Here is a 22,800-nt window from a genome sequence, read left to right on the forward strand (position 1 = left end):
TTTTTTCCCTGAAAATAAGACCAACTTGCCTGTGAATCATGGGCCTGGGAAATAAACTTTTTTTTTTCAAGGCATAACTCCAGCTAAGCCCCTAAGTTTAGTGTTTGAGCAACTGTTAAAAACTGTAATAAAGGTACACTATGCAGGTTTAGGTATTTTGGGCGACTGTAGAGCTCGGTCTAGAGTCACAATGTATTTATATTTTACTCTGCTATCGTAAATAGCAAACTTCTTGTGACTTTTCCCCCTGTACACAATGAACATGCTTTTGTTGTGGAGGTAAAGGATTAACAACAGGCAAAAGGTAATGTTTCACGATTCTCTTCTCTAACAAGTCGATTAACAAATTGGCTACTGTCATGTTACGTCCATTGACTGTTCTTTGCGCTGCATTCACTTCTTGACCTGTTAAGCTTTCCTTTAAGGTGACAGGAACACAGCTATAACCTAAAAACACACCCTTCATGAAATAAAATGTGTATAACTTTTCGAAACACTTCAACCTGAACAGGAACTTGTGTTCATTTTTAACTATTACAACAGTCGAACCGATTTGTTTGGTCAGCATGCATTTTCAGGAAATCCTTGAAAGACGACTTACTCGACAAGTGAACGCCTGGGTAAGTCAGTACTCTCGTTTCGTAGTATACCCTTCTGCATCTTAAGAACACAAACAAGTTAACATAAGCAAAAATACCTGCTTCTTAAGGACAAACATGCTGTCACACCAACTTCCAAGGCAACCCATCCAGCACGGGGCCAGTGTCTCAGACTTTCTATGCAAGACTGACGAGAGCACTAAGTGAGAAGTGTAAAAATTAGAAACCAACATTTATTAATTAATGCCTTACATAAATCACACATGTACTCACTTACATTAATTCATTTTTTTTATATCAAATCAGACATGTATACTTTCATAACACATTATTATATAAAATATAATTTCTTTGAACAAAGCAGAGAATATGGACTTTGTTTTTAGTGCAATTGAAGTAGATCATTAGATATAGTGTGTCAAAAATAAATGTTTAGACTTCTAGAACAGCTGAAGCATAAGCGGAGATTCTACACACACTGATTCAGGGTCAACGGGCATCATGGCTAAGGGCTCAGGCTCTGCTCTGATTTCTGATTGGAGCTCAGGAGCAGGGAGGCACACAGCAGGGGGAGAGTCTGCCACCTACTGGTTAGAGACAGAAGAGCAGCTTGGAGGAGCAGAGAGTATCTGAGGAGAGGGAGGAAGAAAGACTGAGAGAAGGGGCTGATAGAGAGAATGAAAGAGGAAAAGTAAAGAGAAAAAGAGATGGAAGATGATCGCAAAAGGTGGAGAAGAGAGGAAAAGAGAGCGGTTGGAGCGGAGGAGAGATGGTGAGAAGAAGACAAGAGAAGGGGGAGTGTGATGGAGGGAAGAGGGGTCAGAGTTTGGAGGAGGGAAGAGAGGGGGATGGAGAGGAAGGGTGTGAGTAGTGCGTGATGAGTCTTTCCGCCTCTCTCCAGCCGGTCTGCAGCGCTCCGTGGGCAGTGGAGAAGAAGGAGCCGTGGGTGGCCTCACCAGCAAACAACACCTGCAGGGGCTACAAACACAGGCACGCACGCGCACACACGCACACGCGCACGCAAATTACTAATATGTTGATTGAAGAGTGAGTGAGTGTGTGTGTCTCCTTTTGGCAAAAAAAAAAAAATACAATTTATAATTTCAATTTTAGAGGGAATATTGTCCTTAGCTTTGCTTGCGTCCCGTGTGCACTTCATCATATTCTACTCCATTGCATTCCTCACATGTTGCAATAGTCTCATTAAAATAAACAAGCAACTGTTCTCATCTCCTTACTCTAGAGCAGCGGTTCTCACGGACTAAATATGTGACCCTCCACGGCGAAACCAGTCGCATCGTTCAAATTTTCGGTAAAAACGAGACGCCTCTACCATTCTGCTGGAGTTCACGACCGTACAGTGTAGACCTCCCACTGTTTCAAAACACTCACAAAAAACAAATCCACGATTTTAGCACAAGTAACATAAAAGGTCATTTTTCTCGGAAACGCCTGTTGCGACAAGCGGTTTGGCCGTGGAGAGTCATATATGGACATATGAGAATGAATATCCCCGTTAACAGCCCATAATAATCATGTGTGTGTGTGTGACATTCCCCATAATCAGCAACTATGAGTGTTTTAATTTGACCCCCTAGAGTGTGTATGCCAGGTGGTGTAAGTCTTGAGAGTGGAAGTCACAGGTGAAGTGTGTGTATGTGGAAGTATTCGTGCATCTGTGTGGGTGTCTCCGTATCCTGTGTGTCCCTTGAGTGTGTGTGTTCTGTGTGTGTGTGTGTGTGTGTGTGTATATGTGTTTGTGTCTCTCGTGGCCTTTGTGTGTTGTGTGTGTCCCTTTACCCTGGTGTATGTGTGTGTGTGTGTGTGCCTTGCAGTAGGCTTGAGTACTGTAAAATGAGCTTGAGCTTGACTCAGTGTGTGTGTGTGCGCGCGCGCCGCGCGCGTGTGTGTGTACTGTATGTTGCAGTGTCTCCTTAGCCTGGTGTGTGTGTGTGTGTGTGTGTGTTCTGTAGGCAGTGGTTCTGTCAGGAATGTTAAATATTTCAGATAAAGCAGCTGGTAGCAAGGTAACAGGAGAGCTACAGTATACCAGACGCGTAACTGAAGCGTTCCATTCGCGACGCGTAAAATCCATTTGAGCAGACTGGTCTATTTTTTTCCACCGTACACCCCACTGTTGTGTCTGGTGTGGCTACTTCCATTGATTATAGTGATCATTAACAGCTGCAGCCGTACTGTGGCGTCTGGTGCAGCTACTTCCATTGATTATTAACTGCTGCAGCATACGCGTCGCTAACAGAACACTTCAGTTACGCGCCTGGTGTAGCTCCCCTGTAACAGTAGGAGTCACAGGTGATATGTGTGTGTGTGTGTGTGTGTGTGTGTGTGTGTGTGTGTGTGTGTGTGTGTGTGTATGTCCTTACCCTGGAGTGTGTGTGCTCTGTTGGCAGTGGTTCGGCCAGGTGTTGAGTGTCTCGAGCAGAGCAGCCGGTAGCCAGGTAAGAGTAGGAGCCACAGGTGAATTCATCATGGAACCACTGAGAGCGCAGTATCCTACTGGGACTCAGCGTTGGGATACCTAACACACACATTTGAACTCTTTAGTTGGACTCAGCGTTGGGATACCTAACACACACATTTCAACTCTTTAGTTGGACTCAGCGTTGGGATACCTAACACACACATTTCAACTCTTTAGTTGGACTCAGCGTTGGGATACCTAACACACACATTTCAACTCTTTAGTTGGACTCAGCGTTGGGATACCCAACACACACATTTCAACTCTTTAGTTGGACTCAGCGTTGGGATACCTAACACACACATTTGAACTCTTTAGTTGGACTCAGCGTTGGGATACCTAACACACACATTTGAACTCTTTAGTTGGACTCAGCGTTGGGATACCTAACACACACATTTGAACTCTTTTGTTGGACTCAGCGTTGGGATACCTAACACACACATTTGAACTCTTTTGTTGGACTCAGCGTTGGGATACCTAACACACATATTTCAACTCTTTAGTTGGACTCAGCGTTGGGATACCTAATACACACATTTGAACTCTTTTGTTGGACTCAGCGTTGGGATACCTAACACACACATTTGAACTCTTTAGTTGGACTCAGCGTTGGGATACCTAACACACACATTTGAACTCTTTAGTTGGACTCAGCGTTGGGATACCTAACACACACATTTGAACTCTTTAGTTGGACTCAGCGTTGGGATACCTAACACACACATTTCAACTCTTTAGTTGGACTCAGCGTTGAGATACCTAACACACACATTTCACACACGTTTCAGAACTTTTATGTCATCCAGTTTAGCGGCAAATGGGCACATTGAAGATGTATCCACCTAACACTTAGTGTGGGGCTGTGGGCACAGTGTGTGCATATCAGTGTGTGTGTGCATATGTCCGTGTGCACTACCTGTAAACCTGCGCAGCACTTGAGTGACCGTGTTCAGAACTTCTGTCTCAGAGAGTGATTCCATATGTTCAGATTCATGACCAGCGATCCAGCCACACAGAACATGTCCATACCTGTGAAAAACACACACACACACACAGACAAAACCACGTCAGAAACCCTGACGTTACACACACACAGTGGGGTAACGTTGTCTGTGCATGTGTACCTCTTTATAGGCTTGTGAAAGCTGTACAGCTTGAAAACCCAGTGTGTGTGTGTACATTGGACACAGTGTGTGTGTGTGTGTGTGTGTGTGTGTGTGTGTGTGTGTGTGTGTGTGTGTGTGTGTGTACACCTCTCGGTAGGTTTAAGCACTGTGAAGCCGAAGAGCTTGCGGACCCAGTCTGTGTGTATGTTGGGCACCGTGTGTGTGTGTGTGTGTGTGTGTGTATACCTCTCAGTAGGTTTAAGCACTGTGAAGCCGAAGAGCTTGCGGACCCAATCTGTGTGTATGTTGGGCACCGTGTGTGTGTGTGTGTGTGTGTGTGTATACCTCTCAGTAGGTTTAAGCACTGTGAAGCCGAAGAGCTTGCGGACCCAGTCTGTGTGTACAGTATGTTGGGCACCGTGTGTGTGTGTGTGTGTGTGTGTGTGTACCTCTCCGTAGGTTTAAGCACTGTGAAGCCGAAGAGCTTGCGGACCCAGTCTGTGTGTATGTTGGGCACCGTGTCCACCAGCTGCACCTCGTCCTCCCACAGCAGGTAGATGGCCTCGGCATGCGGCTCCCAGAAGGGCTCCTGGAACTCCAGGAAGATCTTGTTGTTGGTGCCAAAGCCCATCCTCTGGACGGTGTGCAGCTTGTGCAGCGGCAATGGGGGCTTCAGCAAAGTGTCGTGGTGCTTCTTCAAGTAACCTACCCAGGGGGGGAAAGAATAACTAATGAAATATGTATAATGAGAAGTATGTTAATAGTCCAGTAGGTGAGGGGGTAGACAGGGACCCGGGAGAGTAGCATACTGCGGTGCAAAAGCAAAAGGCTGGAACGTCATCTTTGGTTGATAATTAGTTATTGTCATTTTTGGGATATTCAAGACCTACTTTATCATGTGAAAAAATATCAGTTTCAGAGTCAATTTCAGAAAAAAAAATAAGCCTGAGAGAAACCAAGGCAGAATGCATTAACTCCCGAGTTAGTTACCGTTCTTTCCTTTTGTTTTAGGGTTAGCATCCAAGGGAAGTCACTGTGCAAACTACTGCTTAATTTAGCTAGCAAGACTAATAGCAACAAATACCAAACTGCTCCATATCATTAAAACAAAGCATTTGTGTGTGTGTGTGTGTGATCAAAAACATACCCAGTGGAACAGTGACAATAACATGGTCAGCAGGAAAGACCTGTCCATTGGCACACTCCACTCGCACAGGATGTGTGTGAGAGTGTGTGTCGCCTGCTCCGCTGCCGTCAGACCAGTGGATGCAGCGAACAGGTGTGTTATAAGAGACCACACCCTCCGGGAGCTCACGCATGAGGCAGTCGATCAGCCCATCAAAGCCCCTGAGGACACACACACACACACACACACACACACACGGACAATTAATGATTTTGATGTAAAGATAACTAAGAGAAAACCTGTGTTACTTTGCTGTTCAGATTAGTTTATCTTGTGCAGCACTGTGTGTTTGCGTCTGTGTGTGTGTGTGTGTGTGTGTGTGTGCAGTTGAGTTGATCGACTGCCTCATGCGTGAGTTCACCTGGGAAAGGTGCAGTCGAGTCCAGGCAGTGTCTTGTAGAGTCCAAACGCCCCGAGCCCCACCTCATCCATGCTGTGTGTGTGTGTGTGTGTGTGTGTGTGTGTGTGCTCACCTGGGGAAGGTGCAGTCGAGTCCAGGCAGTGTCTTGTAGAGTCCGAACGCCCCGAGCCCCACCTCGTCCATGCTGTGTGTGTGTGTGTGTGTGTGTGTGTGTGTGTGTGTGTGTGTGTGTGTGTGTGTGTGTGTGTGTGTGTGTGCTCACCTGGGGAAGGTGCAGTCGAGTCCAGGCAGTGTCTTGTAGAGTCCGAACGCCCCGAGCCCCACCTCGTCCATGCTGTGTGTTCCGCTCACACAGCACTCCACCTTCACGAGGGTGGTGGCGAGCGCCATCCTGAGGTCTCGCGTGCCCGCTGCCTCCCCGCGCCACTCCTCCTCCGCCAGGCGCGGCAGCTCTGCCCGCAGGTACGCCCCCAGGCTGGGCACGGGCTCGCCTCCCTGGGTGAAGCCCTGCGTCTGCTCCAGCACCCGAGAGAAGAGCTCCACGGCGGGCACCAGACTCTCCGGCGACACGGCGCCGCCCGAGCTGCGCAGGAAGCTGGGCACGAAGGGAGGATGGCCGCCCACGTCCATCGCCTGGTTCTCCTCCGTCACGGACTCCGGGTCCAGCAGGTTGTAGTGGCAGGCCAGCCGGAACACGGGGTTCTCCTGAGACGGCCCGTGGATCCAGTTGGCACCGATCTCCACGATGTTGCTACCTGGAGGACACAGACAAAGCCTGATGGCATGATACAGGACCACCTGTCACCATACACACACAACACAATACTGGAACACCAGCTACCAATACAGATCATGGCCCAATACTGGGATGCTGTCGCTATACAGTATCAGAATTTTGCTTGGGGTCTATGGCAGAACTCGTAGAACTGGCAAACGGTGGTCCATCTGATACTGACCATCTGCCCAGCGGATTTGAGATGAAAAAGACCCCTCTCCCTTTTCAGCAATGTCTGGCCTGGTACCAGCAATAGTCTGGACTATTACAGACATGACGATTTTCACTGGTTATCTAGGAGGTAATATAGGGGGGTTATTTTAGTCTAGATATCCATTCCGATGTAGAGAGAGGCCATTTATTCCTACTCATTGGTTGACACTTGCTAGATGTGTAGTAATAAAAGACTAGAGTTTTACTATGCACATTGTAAAACGACACATAGCCTGTACACCGCCCACGTGATAACTTGTCCTCAAATAACACCAAGTCTGTTAGTTTTGCCAAGCTGCTATGTCACTGGATGCATTAGTTCGCCATATGCTGCGCTGATGCACTTTAAAAGCTTTGGAGTCGTGCATTCACATGTCAAAACAACATTATAGGCTAGAAAGCAAATCATTGTATCCACCACTTCCGCTTCAGGTTAACTGTGTAACTGATAGGATACCAATTCTCTCCAAAACTCACCAAGTCTGCCCGTTCGTATTCTTCCACCGCTCCTACCCGTTGCCTCGACAATACGGACATTCCGAAATCCATACTTGGTGAGTTTCAGCGCAGCACCAATCCCGGAGATCCCGCAGCCAACTATAACAATTTTAGCATCGAGATGAAGAGCCATTGCAAGTCTAACGCTTCGGTTATTGCAGCAGACGGATGACAAAGGGATAGTTCAGTTGTGTTAAATTTGTACTCGAAACGTTAACGACATGCATGCACTTTGAACCTGTACCAGACCTCAATTGTTTTGCAGGCTAGCGACAGCGTTGACACTTTGTGGAATTGAAAGTTGACACGGTAGTTCCGGGTGTAATCACGTGATCAGTGTAGTAATTTGCTTTAACATGGAAATGTTGCCTTTACCATACTGTTGCTCTGTCCTGTGTGAAGAAAAAATATTCACTTGTCACATCTGTATTGCTGTGAAGTGGATCCCTACTAAAGCTGAAGCACTACGTGAGTGAAGGAAAAAAAATAGTATGTTTTGTTATGTTAACAGAGTAGTACCAGCAGAGTGCGCTGTCTACCCACTTGTAACTCGTAGTAGGGCTTAAATTCGATTCGAGTTGTTTAGGGCAGGAGTTCTGAAATTTGTTTAGTTGCGCAAACAAACCACAGCAGGGGGATTCGATCATGTAGCCGTCTACGTTAACTTCCCTCTTCTCAAACGGACTATTATTCAAACTTCATAATTACAGTCGTTTTAAAAATGAATGGGCTTATTTAAGATGTGGGATAGGCAGGGATGGGCAGTATTTCTAATACATGTATTTGAAATACCTATTTCAAATACAAAATACTATTTTGTAATTTGTATTTTATTGAGATGATGAAAATGCCTTTGTATTTTGTATCAAAATACTTCAGCGGTGTGTATTTTTGTATTTTCAAATTACTGTAAAATACTTTCTGTGAGACGCCGTGATGACATCTATTATCCTTTATTTTGCCAGGTGATATCCCATTGAGATAATTACATCTCTTTTACAAGGGAGCCTATCTAACTATCTACAGTAATAACACTATAATGCCAAAAGTATTGGGTCACTTGCCTTGACTCACATATGATCTTAAGTGACCTCCCATGTGTCGCTCCACTCTTTGCAGCTATGACAGCTTCAAACTCTTCTGGGAAGGTTCAGGAGAGTTTATGGGATTATTTGACCATTCCTCAAGAACCGCATTTGTGAGGTCACACACTGATGTTGGAGGAGGAGACTGGCTCTCAGTAATTCGGCCCAACGGTGTTCTATTGGGTAGGTACTGCACTCTGTGCAGACCAGTCAAGTTCATCCACACCAAACTGCCTTTATGGACCTTGCGTTGTGCCACTGGTGCACAGTCATGTTGGAACAGGAAGGGGCCATCACCACACTCCAGCCCCCCCCCCCCCCCCCCCTAACAAAAATAAATAAATAAATAAGGGGCAGTGGTTCAACACAACGCAGGTTACAGCAGCAGAAAGTCTCTGTCTGTGGCATACATCTTCGCATAGTCAAGCCCCTGTGATGCCACTCTCGGCATATTGCACTCACAACACATGCAGCGTAGGTTTTAGAGGACCAAAAGACTTGCCATCCTTGGACCAGTATCCCCTAATCAAAAACCTTTTTGAGGTTCAATACCATCATCAGGCCCCATAGGTGTTGTCTAAATGCAACACTGTTTCAGAAGTTAGTTGTGCTTAAAGACATCTACTGAAGAGACACAATGACAGCACAAAGACTTGAGTTCACAGTTGAGTTTGCAATTTTCCTTTCTTTTTTTCTGTTTTAGCCTGTAGTATTAATGTAACGACCTGCTTTTAGAAAGAAGTATTTTGTAGTATTTCGAAAATACAAAAATACAGTATTTTATTTTGATAAATTTTTTGGCTGCTGTATGTTGTAGCTTATTTTGATAAATGTTTAAGGTGGGTATTTGGTATTTTATTTGGAAATACATTTTGATGTATTTGTGCCCATCCCTGGGGATTAGAGTTCTCAACGGGCCTGAAAATTACAGCCCGACCCGACCCGGCCCGTGGCTTTCAGAGCCCGAGCCCGATGTAACCCGACACATAAATATGATTGATCTACCCGAACCCGGCCCGCGGCCCGACGCCGGCGGTCGAGTTTTCCCATGTTATCCTATGGAGACGGACGGTCGTTAAGGGCACAATTATGTGCAGTGGCAAACCTAGCCCACGTAAAAACCTAGTGAAACGATATTTTCCACAATAGAAACATGATATAAATGGGGAAACTTACTGTTCTTGCTATAAAAAAGGCAGATTCATCCACCGAGCATGATTCAATAACCACTTCATACACTCATATGATGGCAATGAGTTGTTAGCTATATTCACGAAGACGTAGCCTATTGCCCAGCAACAATCTACTGCCATTTTATTTTGTTTAAGGGGACGGCTTCTTAGAACTTGCACAACTAATAAATGTTGGTGCGGTGCAACAGAACAGAACACACGAGTTGCTGCACGCTCTGTCCTTCCATCTCCCAACACAGAGTCACATCTGTCCCCGCTCCATGATTGCATGCACGTTTCATGCAGCAGCCAGACTTTCTTTACGGTAGGCTAGCCTACAGATAGATAGATATACGTTATTGATCCATAAGGGGAAATTCATGATGATTCGCGGTAAACAACAGCGATAATTAATAGCCTACATGTTTTTTTTTTCACTGAGCGGAAAATTAAGCCCGAGGACCGACCCGACCCGAGTCATCTGCTTATATTTTTTGACCCGAACCCGTCGGGTTTTTCGGGCCGACCCGACCCGTTGAGAACTCTACTGGGGATAGGCTATATGATAACCGCTGCCTTACAGAAATCACACATGTACTCACTAGAGAATACCCCCAGGCAGACCGAGGAGGGGGGGAGGATAATCTGCCAACAAGGACGGATCACACGGTAAAAGACCCGGTCAATGGCATAAGGACTACGAGAATGGTTGCGGCAAGACAGGTGGACGAGGACGAGAGAAGATGCTCTAGCTGCGGCAGAATATTTAAGAACGGACGTGGCGTCAGAATTCACCAAAGAAAGACCAAGTGCAAAGAGCAACTGCAGCAACACAAAGCACCTGAGATGTCTCAGAGGTCAATCTCTGAGTATGCCAGCTATGCTTGTCAGTCGGGAGAGGAACAGAGCCAGGAGGCACACCACAGCGCTCTGGACCACTCTGCGCATTTGTCTCAGAGCATAAGGAGAGGGGGTGAAGACGCAAGATGGAAGGATTTCGAGAGGAAACCACGCTTGAATCTACCACCAGCGACAGATCGTAGATGGGCGCAGCTGGATAAAGACTTGGGAATCATCCTCGACAATACTTTGAAAGGGGACGCCATCAGGAAGATCAGGGCCATGGTGGAATTAGTTTACCAGGTATGTCACGACACCTTCGGTGTGAAGGAAGGCAGCACTGCCAAACCAACAGTAGGTCCCAGTAGGAGACAGCGTCAGATCAACGAGGTACGGGAGGTACTAAGGACACTCAAGAAAAGGTGGAAGAATGCGAGTGAAGAAGAAAGAGCAGCTTTAAACCAGATACGAGAAGAGGTGCGAATGAACCTGACGCGTCTCCGTAGAGCAGAGGCAATGCGGAAAAAGCAGAGGGAGAAACGTCGCAAGAGGAAGGCATTTTTCAATAACCCTTTTCAGTTTACAACAGAGCTTCTCGGAAAGCCCAAGAGCGGAAAGCTGAAGTGTTCTAAAGAAGAGGTGGAGGACAGTGTGGCAGCAGCACATGGCGACCCTTCCAGAAACATTCCACTGGAGGAATGTCCATATCAGTTGCCAAGGCCAACACCTAACATCCTGTTCAATATATCAGATTTTACAATGGATGAAGTGAGAGCAGTTGTTGAAAAAGCTAGAGCAGGATCCGCTCCAGGCCCATCAGGAACCTCATATAAGATCTACAAAAACTGCCCTCATCTTCTGAAAAGGTTATCCAAGCTCTTGCGTACACTGTGGAAGAAAAGGCAAGAGCCCGAGCTCTGGACACTTGCTGAAGGTTGCTTTGTACCTAATAGGGATGGCGAAAACTAAACATTTTCTTGACCGACCACCGAGACTCATTAGCCGGTTGAAACCGGTTAACCGATTCGTTTAAAATAAATTATGCTATTTGAAATAAAAGCCACGCAATTTCCCAACTCTCATCTCTCTGTCCCACGCTCATACACACAGCCCCGGCGCCGCCCTTTCACTCACGTCACTTTTTTAAATCCAGCGCCAAACATGAGTCCTGCAAACCAAGGAGCTTGAAAGTTGCCTAGACTGCAACACGATAAAACCAATGGATAAAACAGCGCACTTCCAGATTGCAAAAGACGCACCGGCCACCGCTGTGACCTCGTGCCAAATGTTTTTATTTGTTTATTACGTAGCCTAGCTTACAAGCAGGCGTTGTGAAAAATTGAGTGTGAGGGATAATTTATTAACTTCACACAAAAAAGATCTTCTTGGAATGAGATGGCTAGCTGTAGTAGCGTTTAGTCCACTGTCTTTAGCCTAATTTAAAGATGCCTCTATTTTTTTTTTTTTTAACCGACTAGCGACAACTTTGGTCGGCTAACGTGGATACGGTCAACCATCGGTCAAACAGTCACCGGTTAACATCCCTAGTACCTAAAGGGCAGAATTCTGCTGCACTAGATGAATTTCGTGAGATCTCACTACTGGATGTCGAGGGGAAGATATTCTGGTCCATTGTTGCTAAGAGGCTGACCTCATACAGTACTTGCTCAGCAACAAGTACATCGATCCCAGTGTCCAAAAAGGTGGAGTCCCTGGGTACTCTGGATGTCTAGAACACACATCAGCCATTAGCCAGATCATCAAGGAGACAAAGAGTAGAAACAACATGCTCTCAGTCGTGTGGCTAGATCTAGCAAAAGCCTACCCGAGCGTACCACACCAGCTGATCCAAAAGGCGTTGGATCACTACCTAGTACCACCAGAGGTGGTGCAGCTAGTGATGACACACATGGATGGGCTTAGGATGAGGTTCACTGTGGGAAACTTTACCACCAAATGGCAAAGGCTAGAGAAGGGCATCATGGCAGGATGCACGGTTTCCGTGGTCCTGTTTGTGGCTGCAATGAACCTTTTGCTAGAGGCAGGAGGGGCGCAGTGTAGAGGCCCCAAAGCAGACGATGGCACAAGACACCCTGCCTGCTGCGCATTCATGGACGATGTGACCGTGATGACCCCATCAATCCAGGGAACACAGTGGATCCTGAGCGCACTGGAAAAGATGGCAACATGGGCACGAATGCAGTTCAAACCAGAAAAGTCAAGAAGCCTCTGCATCCTGAAGGGGAAACTGACAGGAAGCACCTTCAGCATCCAAGGGGCAGAGATCCCCACAATTCAAGAGCAAGAGATTCGATGTCTCGGCAAGATCTACGACAGACATAGGCAACCTCAGGAACACCAAAGCTCAACTGAATGTCTGGCTTAGGGCAGTTGACAACAGCCAACTGCTCGGCCGGTTTAAGGTATGGTGCTTTCAGTACGGTGTTATACCCAGACTACAATGGCCATTCCTATTGTATGACTTCCCCATGTCACAAGTGGAAGCAATGGAGAGGCTGTGCAGTAAGTTCCTGCGGAAATGGCTGGGGGTTCCCCCTTCTTTTAGCTAGGTGAACCTGTACAGTAAGACATCAAAGCTCCGCTTGCCAGTTTCATCAGTGGTTGAAGAATTCAAAGCCACCAAGGCAAGAGCAGTCAGCACACTGCTTCTGTCTAAAGACAAGAAAGTCAGACATGCCAACAAGTCCATCAAACGCAGTAGGAAGTGGAAGCCGCAAGAAGCTGTGGTTGAGGCAGAAGCCTACTGGAAGCACCAAAAGATTGTTGGAATTGTTTGCCAAAGTCGCTTGGGCCTGGGAAATTACAACACAAGGCCAACGCTGAAGGGAAGAGAGAACTCTTGGTGCAGAGAGTCCAAGAGGCAGAAGAAGAGGACAGACGGGTGAAAGCGGTGGGGCTTGCCTCCCAAGGCCAGTGGATGCAGTGGGATCAAGCACTCGATTGACCGTTGTCCTGGAAAGAGCTTTGGAGCACCGATCAAGGCAAGCTGACCTTCTACTACGCGCTGTGGCTGATCTCTTGCCGACTCCAAGTAATTTAAAGATCTGGGGGAAGGAAGAAAGCTCATCATGCACGCAATGTGGTGCAGTATTTTGCACACTGAACCACATCTTGACAGGGTGTCCAAAAGCACTGGGAGACGGTCGATACAGGTGGAGGCACGACAAGGTACTAACGGAAATTGCCAAATGGGTGGAGTCCCAGAAAGCCAGGGCCAATAAGAACCAGGCACCTACCCCTGCAGCCACTAATTTCCATTTCCAAGGTGACCAGGCCCCCACGACAAAGACAACAGCGAAGAATCCATCTTCTATTTTGCAACATGCATCTGACTGGGAGTTGCAGGTGGACCTGAGAAGGAAACTCATTTTCCCACAAGAGATCGCAGTGACCTCACTCCGCCCTGATATGGTACTGATATCTAGGAGTACCAAAACCATCGTACTAGCTGAGCTCACAGTACCTTGGGAAGACAGGCTTGTAATATCACACCAACTGAAAAAAGCAAAATACCAGGATCTGGTGGACGAGGCCGTCATCAAAGGGTGGAATGCAAGCACCTTTCCCATTGAAGTAGGTTGCTGAGGTTCCCCAGCAACATCAGTGCGATACTTCCTGCAGAAGCTCGGCCTGGAACCGAGGCACTTGAAGCAAGCCATTAAGGAAATAGGCCTGGTGGCTGAGACCAGTTCAAGGTGGCTGTGGTTAAAGAGAGCCCACAGTTGGAAACCTTCTGCAGGTGAAGGTTAATCACCCTTTGCTGCCCCACTCAGGCGAAACGTACAGGCTAAGGGGCGAAACGCTAGTGAACCTGAGACACCTGCTGATGATGCAGAAGGGTTCTCAACTTGGTGGAATCTTAGACCACTCATTATGGAGTTCCATAATTTTTTTAATCCTTTTACAATACCATTCTAGCAGCCCAAGCAGTTTCTGCTTGTAGCTAAAGCATCTCTGATGTTTATCTCACCTCAACTTATATTCATTATTTTTTTATAGGCTAGAAAATCAGGTGTGTAGGCCTGGCTACTTTTATACATCATCAAATATTATTTCTTTGAACAAAACAGACTTTGTTTTTAGTGTAATTGAAATGGATCACGTAATCAGTGTCAATGATAACAAAAATACACGTTCAGACTTTTAGAACAGCTGAATCATAAAAGGATATTTTAATCTACTCAAACAACAGACTTTGGCAACTGCTGACTCATGGTGAGCAAGCATTATGGCTAAGGCTCTGTTCTGATTGGAGCTCACGTATGGAGGCAAACAGGGAGAGTACCACCTACAATCAAGGTGTGTAGGCTATAGGCTACTTTCATACATCATCAAATATTGTTTCTTTGAACAAAACAGAGTATGGACTTTGTTTTTAGTGTAATTGAAATGGATCACGTAATCAGTGTCAATGATAACAAAAATACACGTTCAGACTTTTAGAACAGCTGAATCATAAAAGGATATTTTAATCTACACAAACAACAGACTTTGGCAACTGCTGACTCATGGTGAGCAAGCATTATGGGTAAGGCTCTGTTCTGATTGGAGCTCAGGGAGAGTAGCCTACCACCTACTTTTATAACAGCTGAATCATAGCTGGAAATTCTACACAAATGACCGACTTTGGCAAACTGCTGACTCGTGGTCAGCGAGCACAAAGGGCTAGGGGCCTTTAAGACTCAGTTACTGCAAAAAATGAAATCTAACCAAGTGTAATGATCTTATATTAAGGTAAATAATCTATATAGGCTACTTTCATACATCATCAAATATTATTTCTTTGAACAAAACAGAATATGGACTTTGTTTTTAGTGTAGTTGAAATGGATCACGTAATCAGTGTCAATGATAACAAAAATACACGTTCAGACTTTTAGAACAGCTGAATCATAAAAGGATATTTTAATCTACACAAACAACAGACTTTGGCAACTGCTGACTCATGGTGAGCAAGCATTATGGCTAAGGCTCTGTTCTGATAGGCTACTTTCATACATCATCAAATATTATTTCTTTGAACAAAACAGACTTTGTTTTTAGTGCAATTGAAATTGATCACGTAATCAGTGTCAATGATAACAAAAATACACGTTCAGACTTTTAGAACAGCTGAATCATAAAAGGATATTTTAATACACAGACAACAGACTTTGGCAACTGCTGACTCATGGTGAGCAAGCATTATGGCTAAGGCTCTGTTCTGATAGGCTACTTTCATACATCATCAAATATTATTTCTTTGAACAAAACAGACTTTGTTTTTAGTGCAATTGAAATGGATCACGTAATCAGTGTCAATGATAACAAAAATACACGTTCAGACTTTTAGAACAGTTGAATCATAAAAGAATATTTTAATCTACACAAACAACAGACTTTGGCAACTGCTGACTCATGGTGAGCAAGCATTATGGCTAAGGCTCTGTTCTGATTGGAGCTCAGGGGAGGTGGCCTACCACCTACTTTTATAACAGCTGAATCATAGCTGGAGATTCTACACAAATGACCGACTTGTGGTCGGCGAGCACAACGGGCTAGGGGCCTTTAAGACTCAGTTCACTGCAAAAAATGAAATCTAACCAAGTGTAATTATCTTATATTAAGGTAAATAATCTATTTGGTATTGTTTTAAGTATGAAAATACTTACCAAGCGCTCTCTCAAAAGATAATTTCACTTAATTTAAGAAGACTTTGACTTATTTTAAGGAGTCGTATCAAGATAATTTCATTTACTGAACTGGCAGATAAATTTGTATGTTTTACGACAAATTCACTTACTGCACTGGCAGATAATTTTGCTTATTTTCAGGAAGAATTGACTTAAAATAAGACAAACGTTTCTTAAATTGAGTGAAATTATATCAAAAGAAAGCACTAGGTAAGTGTTTCCATACTAAAAACAATACAAACTAGTTTTTTTGTCTTGATAAGTTTAAAACACTTGATTAGATTTTATTAGACAAGCCATTTTTTGCAGCTCTGGAGGAGAGAAGACAGGGGGATTAAGAGGAAGACTTTGAGTAGTGCGTGATGGTAACCCAGTGAATAACCCAACTTGGGTGCGACCACTATTTACCCAGTGGTTGGGTTAAAATTGTGCTGTTTGAACCAAGTTTTTTTTTAGAGTGTAGTGCGTGATGAGTCTCTCCGCCTCTCTCCAGCCGGACTCCAGAGCTCCGTGGGCAGTGGAGAAGAAAGTGTCGTGAGTGGCCTCACCAGCAAACAACACCTGCAGGGGCTACACACACACACACACACACACACACACACACACACACAATCATTAATTAACATGTTGATTCTAGAGTGAGTGGGCGATTGCTTGTTTCAACCTGTTCCAAGGTGTAGGTAATGCTGCAATTGCCAAATTTAAGGCGTGTTCATGTACGCAACATTTTTAGCTGCCTGATATACAGTAGCAACAAAAAACTGTATGTACAGAATAAATATGGGTATGTGAGAATAAATATCCCTGGTAACAGCTTATAATAATAATAATAATAATAATAATAATAATAATAATAATAATGTGTATGGGACATTCCCCATAATCAGCAACTACTGTATAAGTAGGCCTATGTCCCTTGGTGTTTTACAGTATTTTTTTTTTTTTTTTTTAAGTATATTTTTTTTGGCTTTTTTGTGCCTTTAATGTTGACAGGACAGTAGAGAGAGACAGGAAGCGAATGGGTGAGAGAGTCAGGGTGGGATCCGGAAAGGACCTCGGGGCGGGAATCGAACCCGGGTCGCCGGCGTGCGGTGCAGGTGCCCCAGCCAGTTGCGCCACGGCTGGGGCCTGTTTTACAGTAATTTGAACTTTGGTGCGCCTTTGTCCCAGAAAGGTTGAGAACCTCTGCCCTAGAGTGTGTGTGCCAGGTGGTGTAAGTCTCGAGCGGAGCAGCCAGAGGACAGGTAAGAGTGGAAGTCAAAGGTGAAGTGTGTGTGTGTGTGTGGAATTATTCGTCATCTGTGTGGGTGTCTCTGTATCCTGGAGTGTGTGTGTTCTGTGTGCCTCCTTACCTTAATACAGTAAATAGAGCTTACTGACCCAAAGTGTTTGTGTGTGTGTGTTTCAATGTCTCCTTAGCCTGGTGTGTGCATGTGTGTGTTCTGTAGGCAGTGGTTCTGTCAGATGTTGTATACAGTATATCATACAAAGCAGCCGGAAACAGGCAAGAGTAGGAGTCACAGGTGAAGTGTGTGTGTGTGTGTGTGTGTGTATCCTTACCTTGGAGTGTGTGTGCTCTGTAGGCAGTGGTTCGGCCAGGTGTTGATTGTCTTGAGCAGAGCAGCCGGTAGCCAGGTAAGAGTAGGCGCCACAGGTGAATTCGTCATGGAACCACTGAGAGCGCAACATCCTACTGGGACTCACTGTTGGGATACCTACAATACACACATTTGAATTCCTTATTTGGATTGACAGGTAGGATAAGTATCATGACAAGCTTAAATGGAGTGTCCAACAGTAGCAGAAGTATTAATCCATAATGTGCAAAACCAGGGATAAAGGGGACACTTGCGCTTCCAGATAAAGACACGCACGCACGCACGCACGCAGGTTCACAAGTGTCGTAGGTTTTAGACGACGTAATCCCTATACGTTTAAGCACCAAATGGGGGCTGCTCACTGCTCCGGGTTAGTGTGTGCTTCACCTCACTGTGTACTGTTAGTGTGTGCTTCACCTCACTGTGTACTGTTCACTAATTCACTAATTTACGGATTGGGATGAATGCACAGACCAAATTTCAAAAGAGTATATACAGTATACTTATTCTATACTCATAAAATGGGCACATTGGAGGTACCAATTTATCCACTGAACACTTAGTCATACAGTCAAACAGTCAGTATGTGTGCATGCAGTACAGTATGTCAGTCAGTGTGCACTACCTGTAAACCTGCGCAGCACTTGAGTGACCGTGTTCAGAACTTCTGTCTCAGAGAGGGATTCCATATGTTCAGATTCATGACCAGCCATCCAGCCACACAGAACATGTCCATACCTGTGAGAAACACAAAAAAGCTGTTTTCAGGTTTTCTGCACATTTTCTGACAATTGCTTGGCAAATTTCTGACGGTAACAGACATTCAGACATGAAGCATACAGTATATGCGGAATTTAAACGGCCACCTTTTGTTCACATCTAATTTAGAATGTTTTGTCTATAGACCTCTGAAGCTCGCCTATACAAGAGCTACCATCTCTGCCCATATGAGGAGATCCGGCATCTTGAGACTTTTACTATGCAAAAAATAACATGAGGGTTTGGAATTATCACACCTGTTAAACTCTCACGAAACAAAACTCTCACGACAAAATTGGAAAGGCAGGCGTTTTCCGGAACACACTTTTGTCCTCTCCCTTCGAGTGGATACTGTGATCTCCGAAGGTGAAGGCGGAAGCCTTTGATTTTTGCTACCCCAGAGCTAACTTGCGATGCAACTTGCCATTAAGTTAGTAAGTTAGCTCCTGGGGTTGCAAAAATCAAACTGTGTACCGGATCTCAAAGATAGCAGCTTTTTTTGTATGCGTAAGCTTGAGCATGGTAAAACCAAAGAGCTTGCAGACCCAGTGTGTAAGCACTTTGGATGGCAGTGTGTATGTGCGTGTCTTGTTGGCTTGAGCATGGTGAAGCCAAAGACTTTGCAGGCTCAGTGTGTACGTATGTTGAGCGACACTGTGTGCAGGCGTGTGTGTGTGTGTGTGTACCTCTCGGCAGGTGTAAGCACTGTGAAGCCGAAGAGCTTGCGGACCCAGTCTTTGTGTATGTTGGGCACTGTGTGTGTGTGTGTGTGTGTGTGTGTGTGTACCTCTCGGTAGGTTCCATTACTGTGAAGCCGAAGAGCTTGCGGACCCAGTCTTTGTGTATGTTGGGCACTGTGTGTGTGTGTGTGTGTGTGTACCTCTCGGTAGGTTCCATTACTGTGAAGCCGAAGAGCTTGCGGACCCAGTCTTTGTGTATGTTGGGCACTGTGTGTGTGTGTGTGTGTGTGTGTGTGTGTGTGTGTGTGTGTGTGTGTGTGTGTGTGTGTGTGTGTGTGTGTGTGTGTGTGTGTGTGTGTGTGTGTGTGTACCTCTCGGTAGGTTCCATTACTGTGAAGCCGAAGAGCTTGCGGACCCAGTCTTTGTGTATGTTGGGCACTGTGTGTGTGTGTGTGTGTGTGTGTGTGTGTGTACCTCTCGGTAGGTTCCATTACTGTGAAGCCGAAGAGCTTGCGGACCCAGTCTTTGTGTATGTTGGGCACTGTGTGTGTGTGTGTGTGTGTGTGTGTGTGTGTGTGTGTGTGTGTGTGTACCTCTCGGTAGGTTCCATTACTGTGAAGCCGAAGAGCTTGCGGACCCAATCTGTGTGTATGTTGGGCACTGTGTGTGTGTGCGTGTGTGTGTGTGTGTGTGTGTACCTCTCGGTAGGTTCCATTACTGTGAAGCCGAAGAGCTTGCGGACCCAGTCTTTGTGTATGTTGGGCACTGTGTGTGTGTGTGTGTGTGTGTGTGTGTGTGTGTGTGTGTGTGTGTGTGTGTGTGTGTATGTGTGTGTGTGTGTACCTCTCGGTAGGTTTAAGCACTGTGAAGCCGAAGAGTTTGCGGACCCAGTCTGTGTGTATGTTGGGCACCGTGTGTGTGTGTGTGTGTGTGTGTGTGTGTGTGTGTGTGTGTGTGTGTGTGTGTGTGTGTGTGTACCTCTCGGTAGGTTCCATTACTGTGAAGCCGAAGAGCTTGCGGACCCAGTCTTTGTGTATGTTGGGCACCGTGTCTGCCAGCTGCACCTCCTCCTCCCACAGCAGGTAGATGGCCTCGGTCTCTGGGTCCCAGAAGGGCTCCTGGAACTCCAGGTATATCTTGTTGACGGTGCCAAAGCCCATCCTCTGGACGGTGTGCAGCTTGTGCAGCGGTAATGGGGGCCTCAGGAAAGTGTCATGGTGCTTCTTGAAGTAATCTACACAGGGGGGAAAAGAAGTGTGTGTGTGTGAGTGTGCAGTTGAGTCCAGGCACTATCCGGTAGAGTCCAAATGCCCCAAGCCCCACCTTATGCGTGTCTGTGTCTGTGTATGCTCACCTGGGGAAGGTGCAGTCGAGTCCAGGTAGCGTCCGGTAGACTCCAAACATCCCCAGCCACACAGTGTCCATGCTGTGTGTTCCAGTCAAACAGCACTGGGCCTTCATCACTGAGGTGGCGAGCGCCATCCTCAGTTTTCGCGTGCCCTCTTCCTCCCCACGCCACTCTTCCTCTGCCAGGCGGGTGAACTCTGCCTTAAAGTACTCCCCCACGCTGCCCGCGGGCTCGCCTGCCTGGGTTAAGCCCTGCGTCTGCTCGATTACCTGGTAGAAGAGCTCCAGGGCGGGCGCCAGACTCTCCGCCGACACAGCACCCCCCGAGCTGCGCAGGAAGCTGGGCACCAAGGGAAGATTGCCGCCCACGTCTATGGCCTGGTTCTCCTCCGTCATGGACTCCGGGTCCAGCAGGTTGTACTGGCAGGCCAGCCGGAACACGGCGTTCTCCTGGGACGGCCCGTGGACCCAGGCGGCCCCCATCTCCACAATGCTGCTACCTGGACACAGACAAAGGCATGATATAGGAGCACTCGTCACCACACCAGGGCTATTCAACTTCATTACCAAGTGGGCCTGACAGGAAAACCACTGGGTCTTCACAGGCCATTCAAAATATAGCTGTAAGAGACATATGTTCATGAGTACCCAGCTACATTTTAAGTTCAATAGACTAAAACAGTAGTTAAAACAATTCCAAATAGACATAAGGTGCTTATAGAGCAGGTCCACATTATTTGGCAAATGAATCAGTACTGCGCCATGAATAACATTCATAGACAACTTCTGTCATATTTAATATTTGTAAAACTAACCACAGTAAAACGCACTAACAATAAGCAGCATTGTAATGTCTCAATCAGGTGATATAACTATCGTACGCATCTTTCGTAAAATAGCCTCAGTAAATTATTAGGATACCAACTGTCTCCAAAAACTCACCAAATTTGCCCGTTCGTATTCTTCCACCGCTCCTACCCGTTGCCTCGACAATACGGACATTCCGAAACCCATGCTTGGTGAGTTTCAGCGCAGCACCAATCCCGGAGATCCCGCACCCAACTATAACAATTTTAGCATCGAGACTGGGAAGAGCCATTGCAAGTCTAACGCGTCGGTTTTCGCAGCAGACGACGGATGGGAAATGAATAGTTCAGTTAAACTTGTAAGCCTACTCGAAACTAGTGATGGTAGTCTGACACTGAAACTTCGATATGTGCTTCAAGCCACTACTACTCCGAAGGTACAGAAAATCATGACATATATACGTCCGAAGCAGCATATGCACATTTCTGGATGAGTCACCTCACCTTACCTCACCTGGGTAGTTCAGGCCACCACCACACGCGAACCAACAGGTGCTGCCGCTGCAATTGGCACCGTCTTGTTTTGATTCTGAATTGCGCGTCCAAAGCATGAATATCTATACGCAAAATATAGCGCGCGGTTAGTGGTAGCCTCTACAGTGACAAGCATTCGTTTGTTCATATCGATTTATTTGCATTAAAGCATCTAGGAAGAGAGGTCATTCTGACATGTGGGAAACTGTATTCTGATCGCTCCTAATAACCGGAAATGCGCGCCGGCATCACGCCCACTGAATGAATTTTCTCTGTAAGTGGAGAGTTTGTGAGCAAATAAGAATCCACATCAGTCCAAAAAGTGTGGGGGAAAATAATGTTTCTGAAAAAGACAAGCACAAGCACACCCAACATATTCCATATTCTCTCACCATATCCTGTTTCCCCAAGAACTCTTGCCCCAAAATCCAATAACACAATACACACATGTATTACTATTTATTTGTAAAAACGGATATCCCTATGTATGTGTGTGTGTGTGTGTGTGTGTATATGTGTGTGTGTGTGTGTGCGCAGGTACGGTGCTATGCCGCCTGAAAAACTCGCGTACACGAGTTGAGACTCGACGTGATTCGAGCGTAGCCACCACGATCACGTTCAAATTGATATATGCCATGCTTTGCGTGGAAATAAGTGTATGCGCCTGTTTTATGTCGCAGGCCTGCGCACGTTTCATAAATGAAGGCCTATGCGAGTGAAGAATATTATGCTTGGTCTTTCAACAGAGTACCAGCAGAGGGCGCTGTCTATCTTATAACTCAAATCAGTGATGTATGTAGGAGAGTGTAGCCTTTAAATGTGTTGAGGTAAAAGAGAATGTGTTGAGGTATAGGGGTGTGTGTTGCTAGAGTATCCACGATATTCCGCAGCCCAACAATGGGGGTCGCCATGACACCGAGACGGTTTTCTATTTCCGGCGAAGCTGCATTGTATCTGTTTTAACGTGACGGTTTACGGTGCTTAACATATCATAACGCATATAAAAGTCAACATTTCTATTTTATATCGGTTATATGTGATGCAGTATATACATGCTGAGGGC

General features: G+C 45.9%; 3 protein-coding genes across 4 annotated transcripts; all 3 read right to left on the reverse strand.

The window, feature by feature from the left end:
* Window positions 1-812: 812 nt before the first annotated feature.
* LOC134063751 (peroxisomal N(1)-acetyl-spermine/spermidine oxidase-like) lies at window positions 813-7,623 on the reverse strand. 2 transcript variants are annotated; one of them, XM_062519448.1, is made up of 8 exons: window positions 7,203-7,623; window positions 6,062-6,492; window positions 5,738-5,799; window positions 5,338-5,537; window positions 4,640-4,895; window positions 4,001-4,113; window positions 2,984-3,138; window positions 813-1,577 (listed from the first exon to the last, which is right to left on the reverse strand). In XM_062519448.1, exons 1-8 carry the CDS (start codon window positions 7,354-7,356, stop codon window positions 1,419-1,421), a joined length of 1,530 nt encoding a protein of 509 aa, XP_062375432.1. In that variant the 5' UTR covers window positions 7,357-7,623; the 3' UTR covers window positions 813-1,418. The 2 variants fall into 2 exon arrangements, with proteins under 2 accessions (XP_062375432.1, XP_062375431.1); XM_062519447.1 differs by lacking the exon at window positions 5,738-5,799 and having other exon boundaries at window positions 6,000-6,492; window positions 7,203-7,622.
* A 7,102-nt stretch (window positions 7,624-14,725) lies between these two features.
* Window positions 14,726-19,190, reverse strand: LOC134063752 (peroxisomal N(1)-acetyl-spermine/spermidine oxidase-like). The gene is made up of 4 exons (XM_062519449.1): window positions 19,158-19,190; window positions 18,237-18,349; window positions 17,574-17,728; window positions 14,726-16,583 (listed from the first exon to the last, which is right to left on the reverse strand). The coding sequence occupies exons 1-4, from the start codon at window positions 19,172-19,174 to the stop codon at window positions 16,434-16,436; spliced, it is 435 nt and encodes a 144-aa protein (XP_062375433.1). The 5' UTR covers window positions 19,175-19,190; the 3' UTR covers window positions 14,726-16,433.
* A 715-nt stretch (window positions 19,191-19,905) lies between these two features.
* Window positions 19,906-21,630, reverse strand: LOC134064405 (peroxisomal N(1)-acetyl-spermine/spermidine oxidase-like). Its single transcript, XM_062520321.1, has 4 exons — window positions 21,340-21,630; window positions 20,405-20,897; window positions 20,029-20,289; window positions 19,906-19,912 (listed from the first exon to the last, which is right to left on the reverse strand). Exons 1-4 carry the CDS (start codon window positions 21,494-21,496, stop codon window positions 19,906-19,908), a joined length of 918 nt encoding a protein of 305 aa, XP_062376305.1. The 5' UTR covers window positions 21,497-21,630.
* Window positions 21,631-22,800: the final 1,170 nt, after the last annotated feature.

The sequence above is a fragment of the Sardina pilchardus genome, chromosome 18, assembly GCF_963854185.1.
Source record: "Sardina pilchardus chromosome 18, fSarPil1.1, whole genome shotgun sequence".
Taxonomy (NCBI): Eukaryota; Metazoa; Chordata; class Actinopteri; order Clupeiformes; family Clupeidae; genus Sardina; species Sardina pilchardus.

What these genes read in the sequence shown, in the direction of transcription:
- LOC134063751 (XM_062519448.1), bottom strand. Translation starts at nt 7,356, where the DNA reads ATGGCTCTTCATCTCGATGCTAAAATTGTTATAGTTGGCTGCGGGATC. An exon ending in AATACGAACGGGCAGACTTG is followed by an intron (nt 6,493 to 7,202) that starts GTGAGTTTTGGA and finishes TGTGTCCTCCAG; the next exon opens with GTAGCAACATCGTGGAGATC. An exon ending in AGTGCTGCGCAGGTTTACAG is followed by an intron (nt 3,139 to 4,000) that starts GTAGTGCACACG and finishes TGTGTGTGTTAG; the next exon opens with GTATCCCAACGCTGAGTCCC.
- LOC134063752 (XM_062519449.1), bottom strand. An exon ending in AGTGCTGCGCAGGTTTACAG is followed by an intron (nt 17,729 to 18,236) that starts GTAGTGCACACT and finishes TGTGTATTGTAG; the next exon opens with GTATCCCAACAGTGAGTCCC. An exon ending in CAGAGCACACACACTCCAAG is followed by an intron (nt 16,584 to 17,573) that starts GTAAGGATACAC and finishes GTGTGTGTGTAG; the next exon opens with CCCCTGCAGGTGTTGTTTGC.
- LOC134064405 (XM_062520321.1), bottom strand. Translation starts at nt 21,496, where the DNA reads ATGGCTCTTCCCAGTCTCGATGCTAAAATTGTTATAGTTGGGTGCGGG. An exon ending in AATACGAACGGGCAAATTTG is followed by an intron (nt 20,898 to 21,339) that starts GTGAGTTTTTGG and finishes GTCTGTGTCCAG; the next exon opens with GTAGCAGCATTGTGGAGATG. An exon ending in CTCGACTGCACCTTCCCCAG is followed by an intron (nt 20,290 to 20,404) that starts GTGAGCATACAC and finishes TTTTCCCCCCTG; the next exon opens with TGTAGATTACTTCAAGAAGC.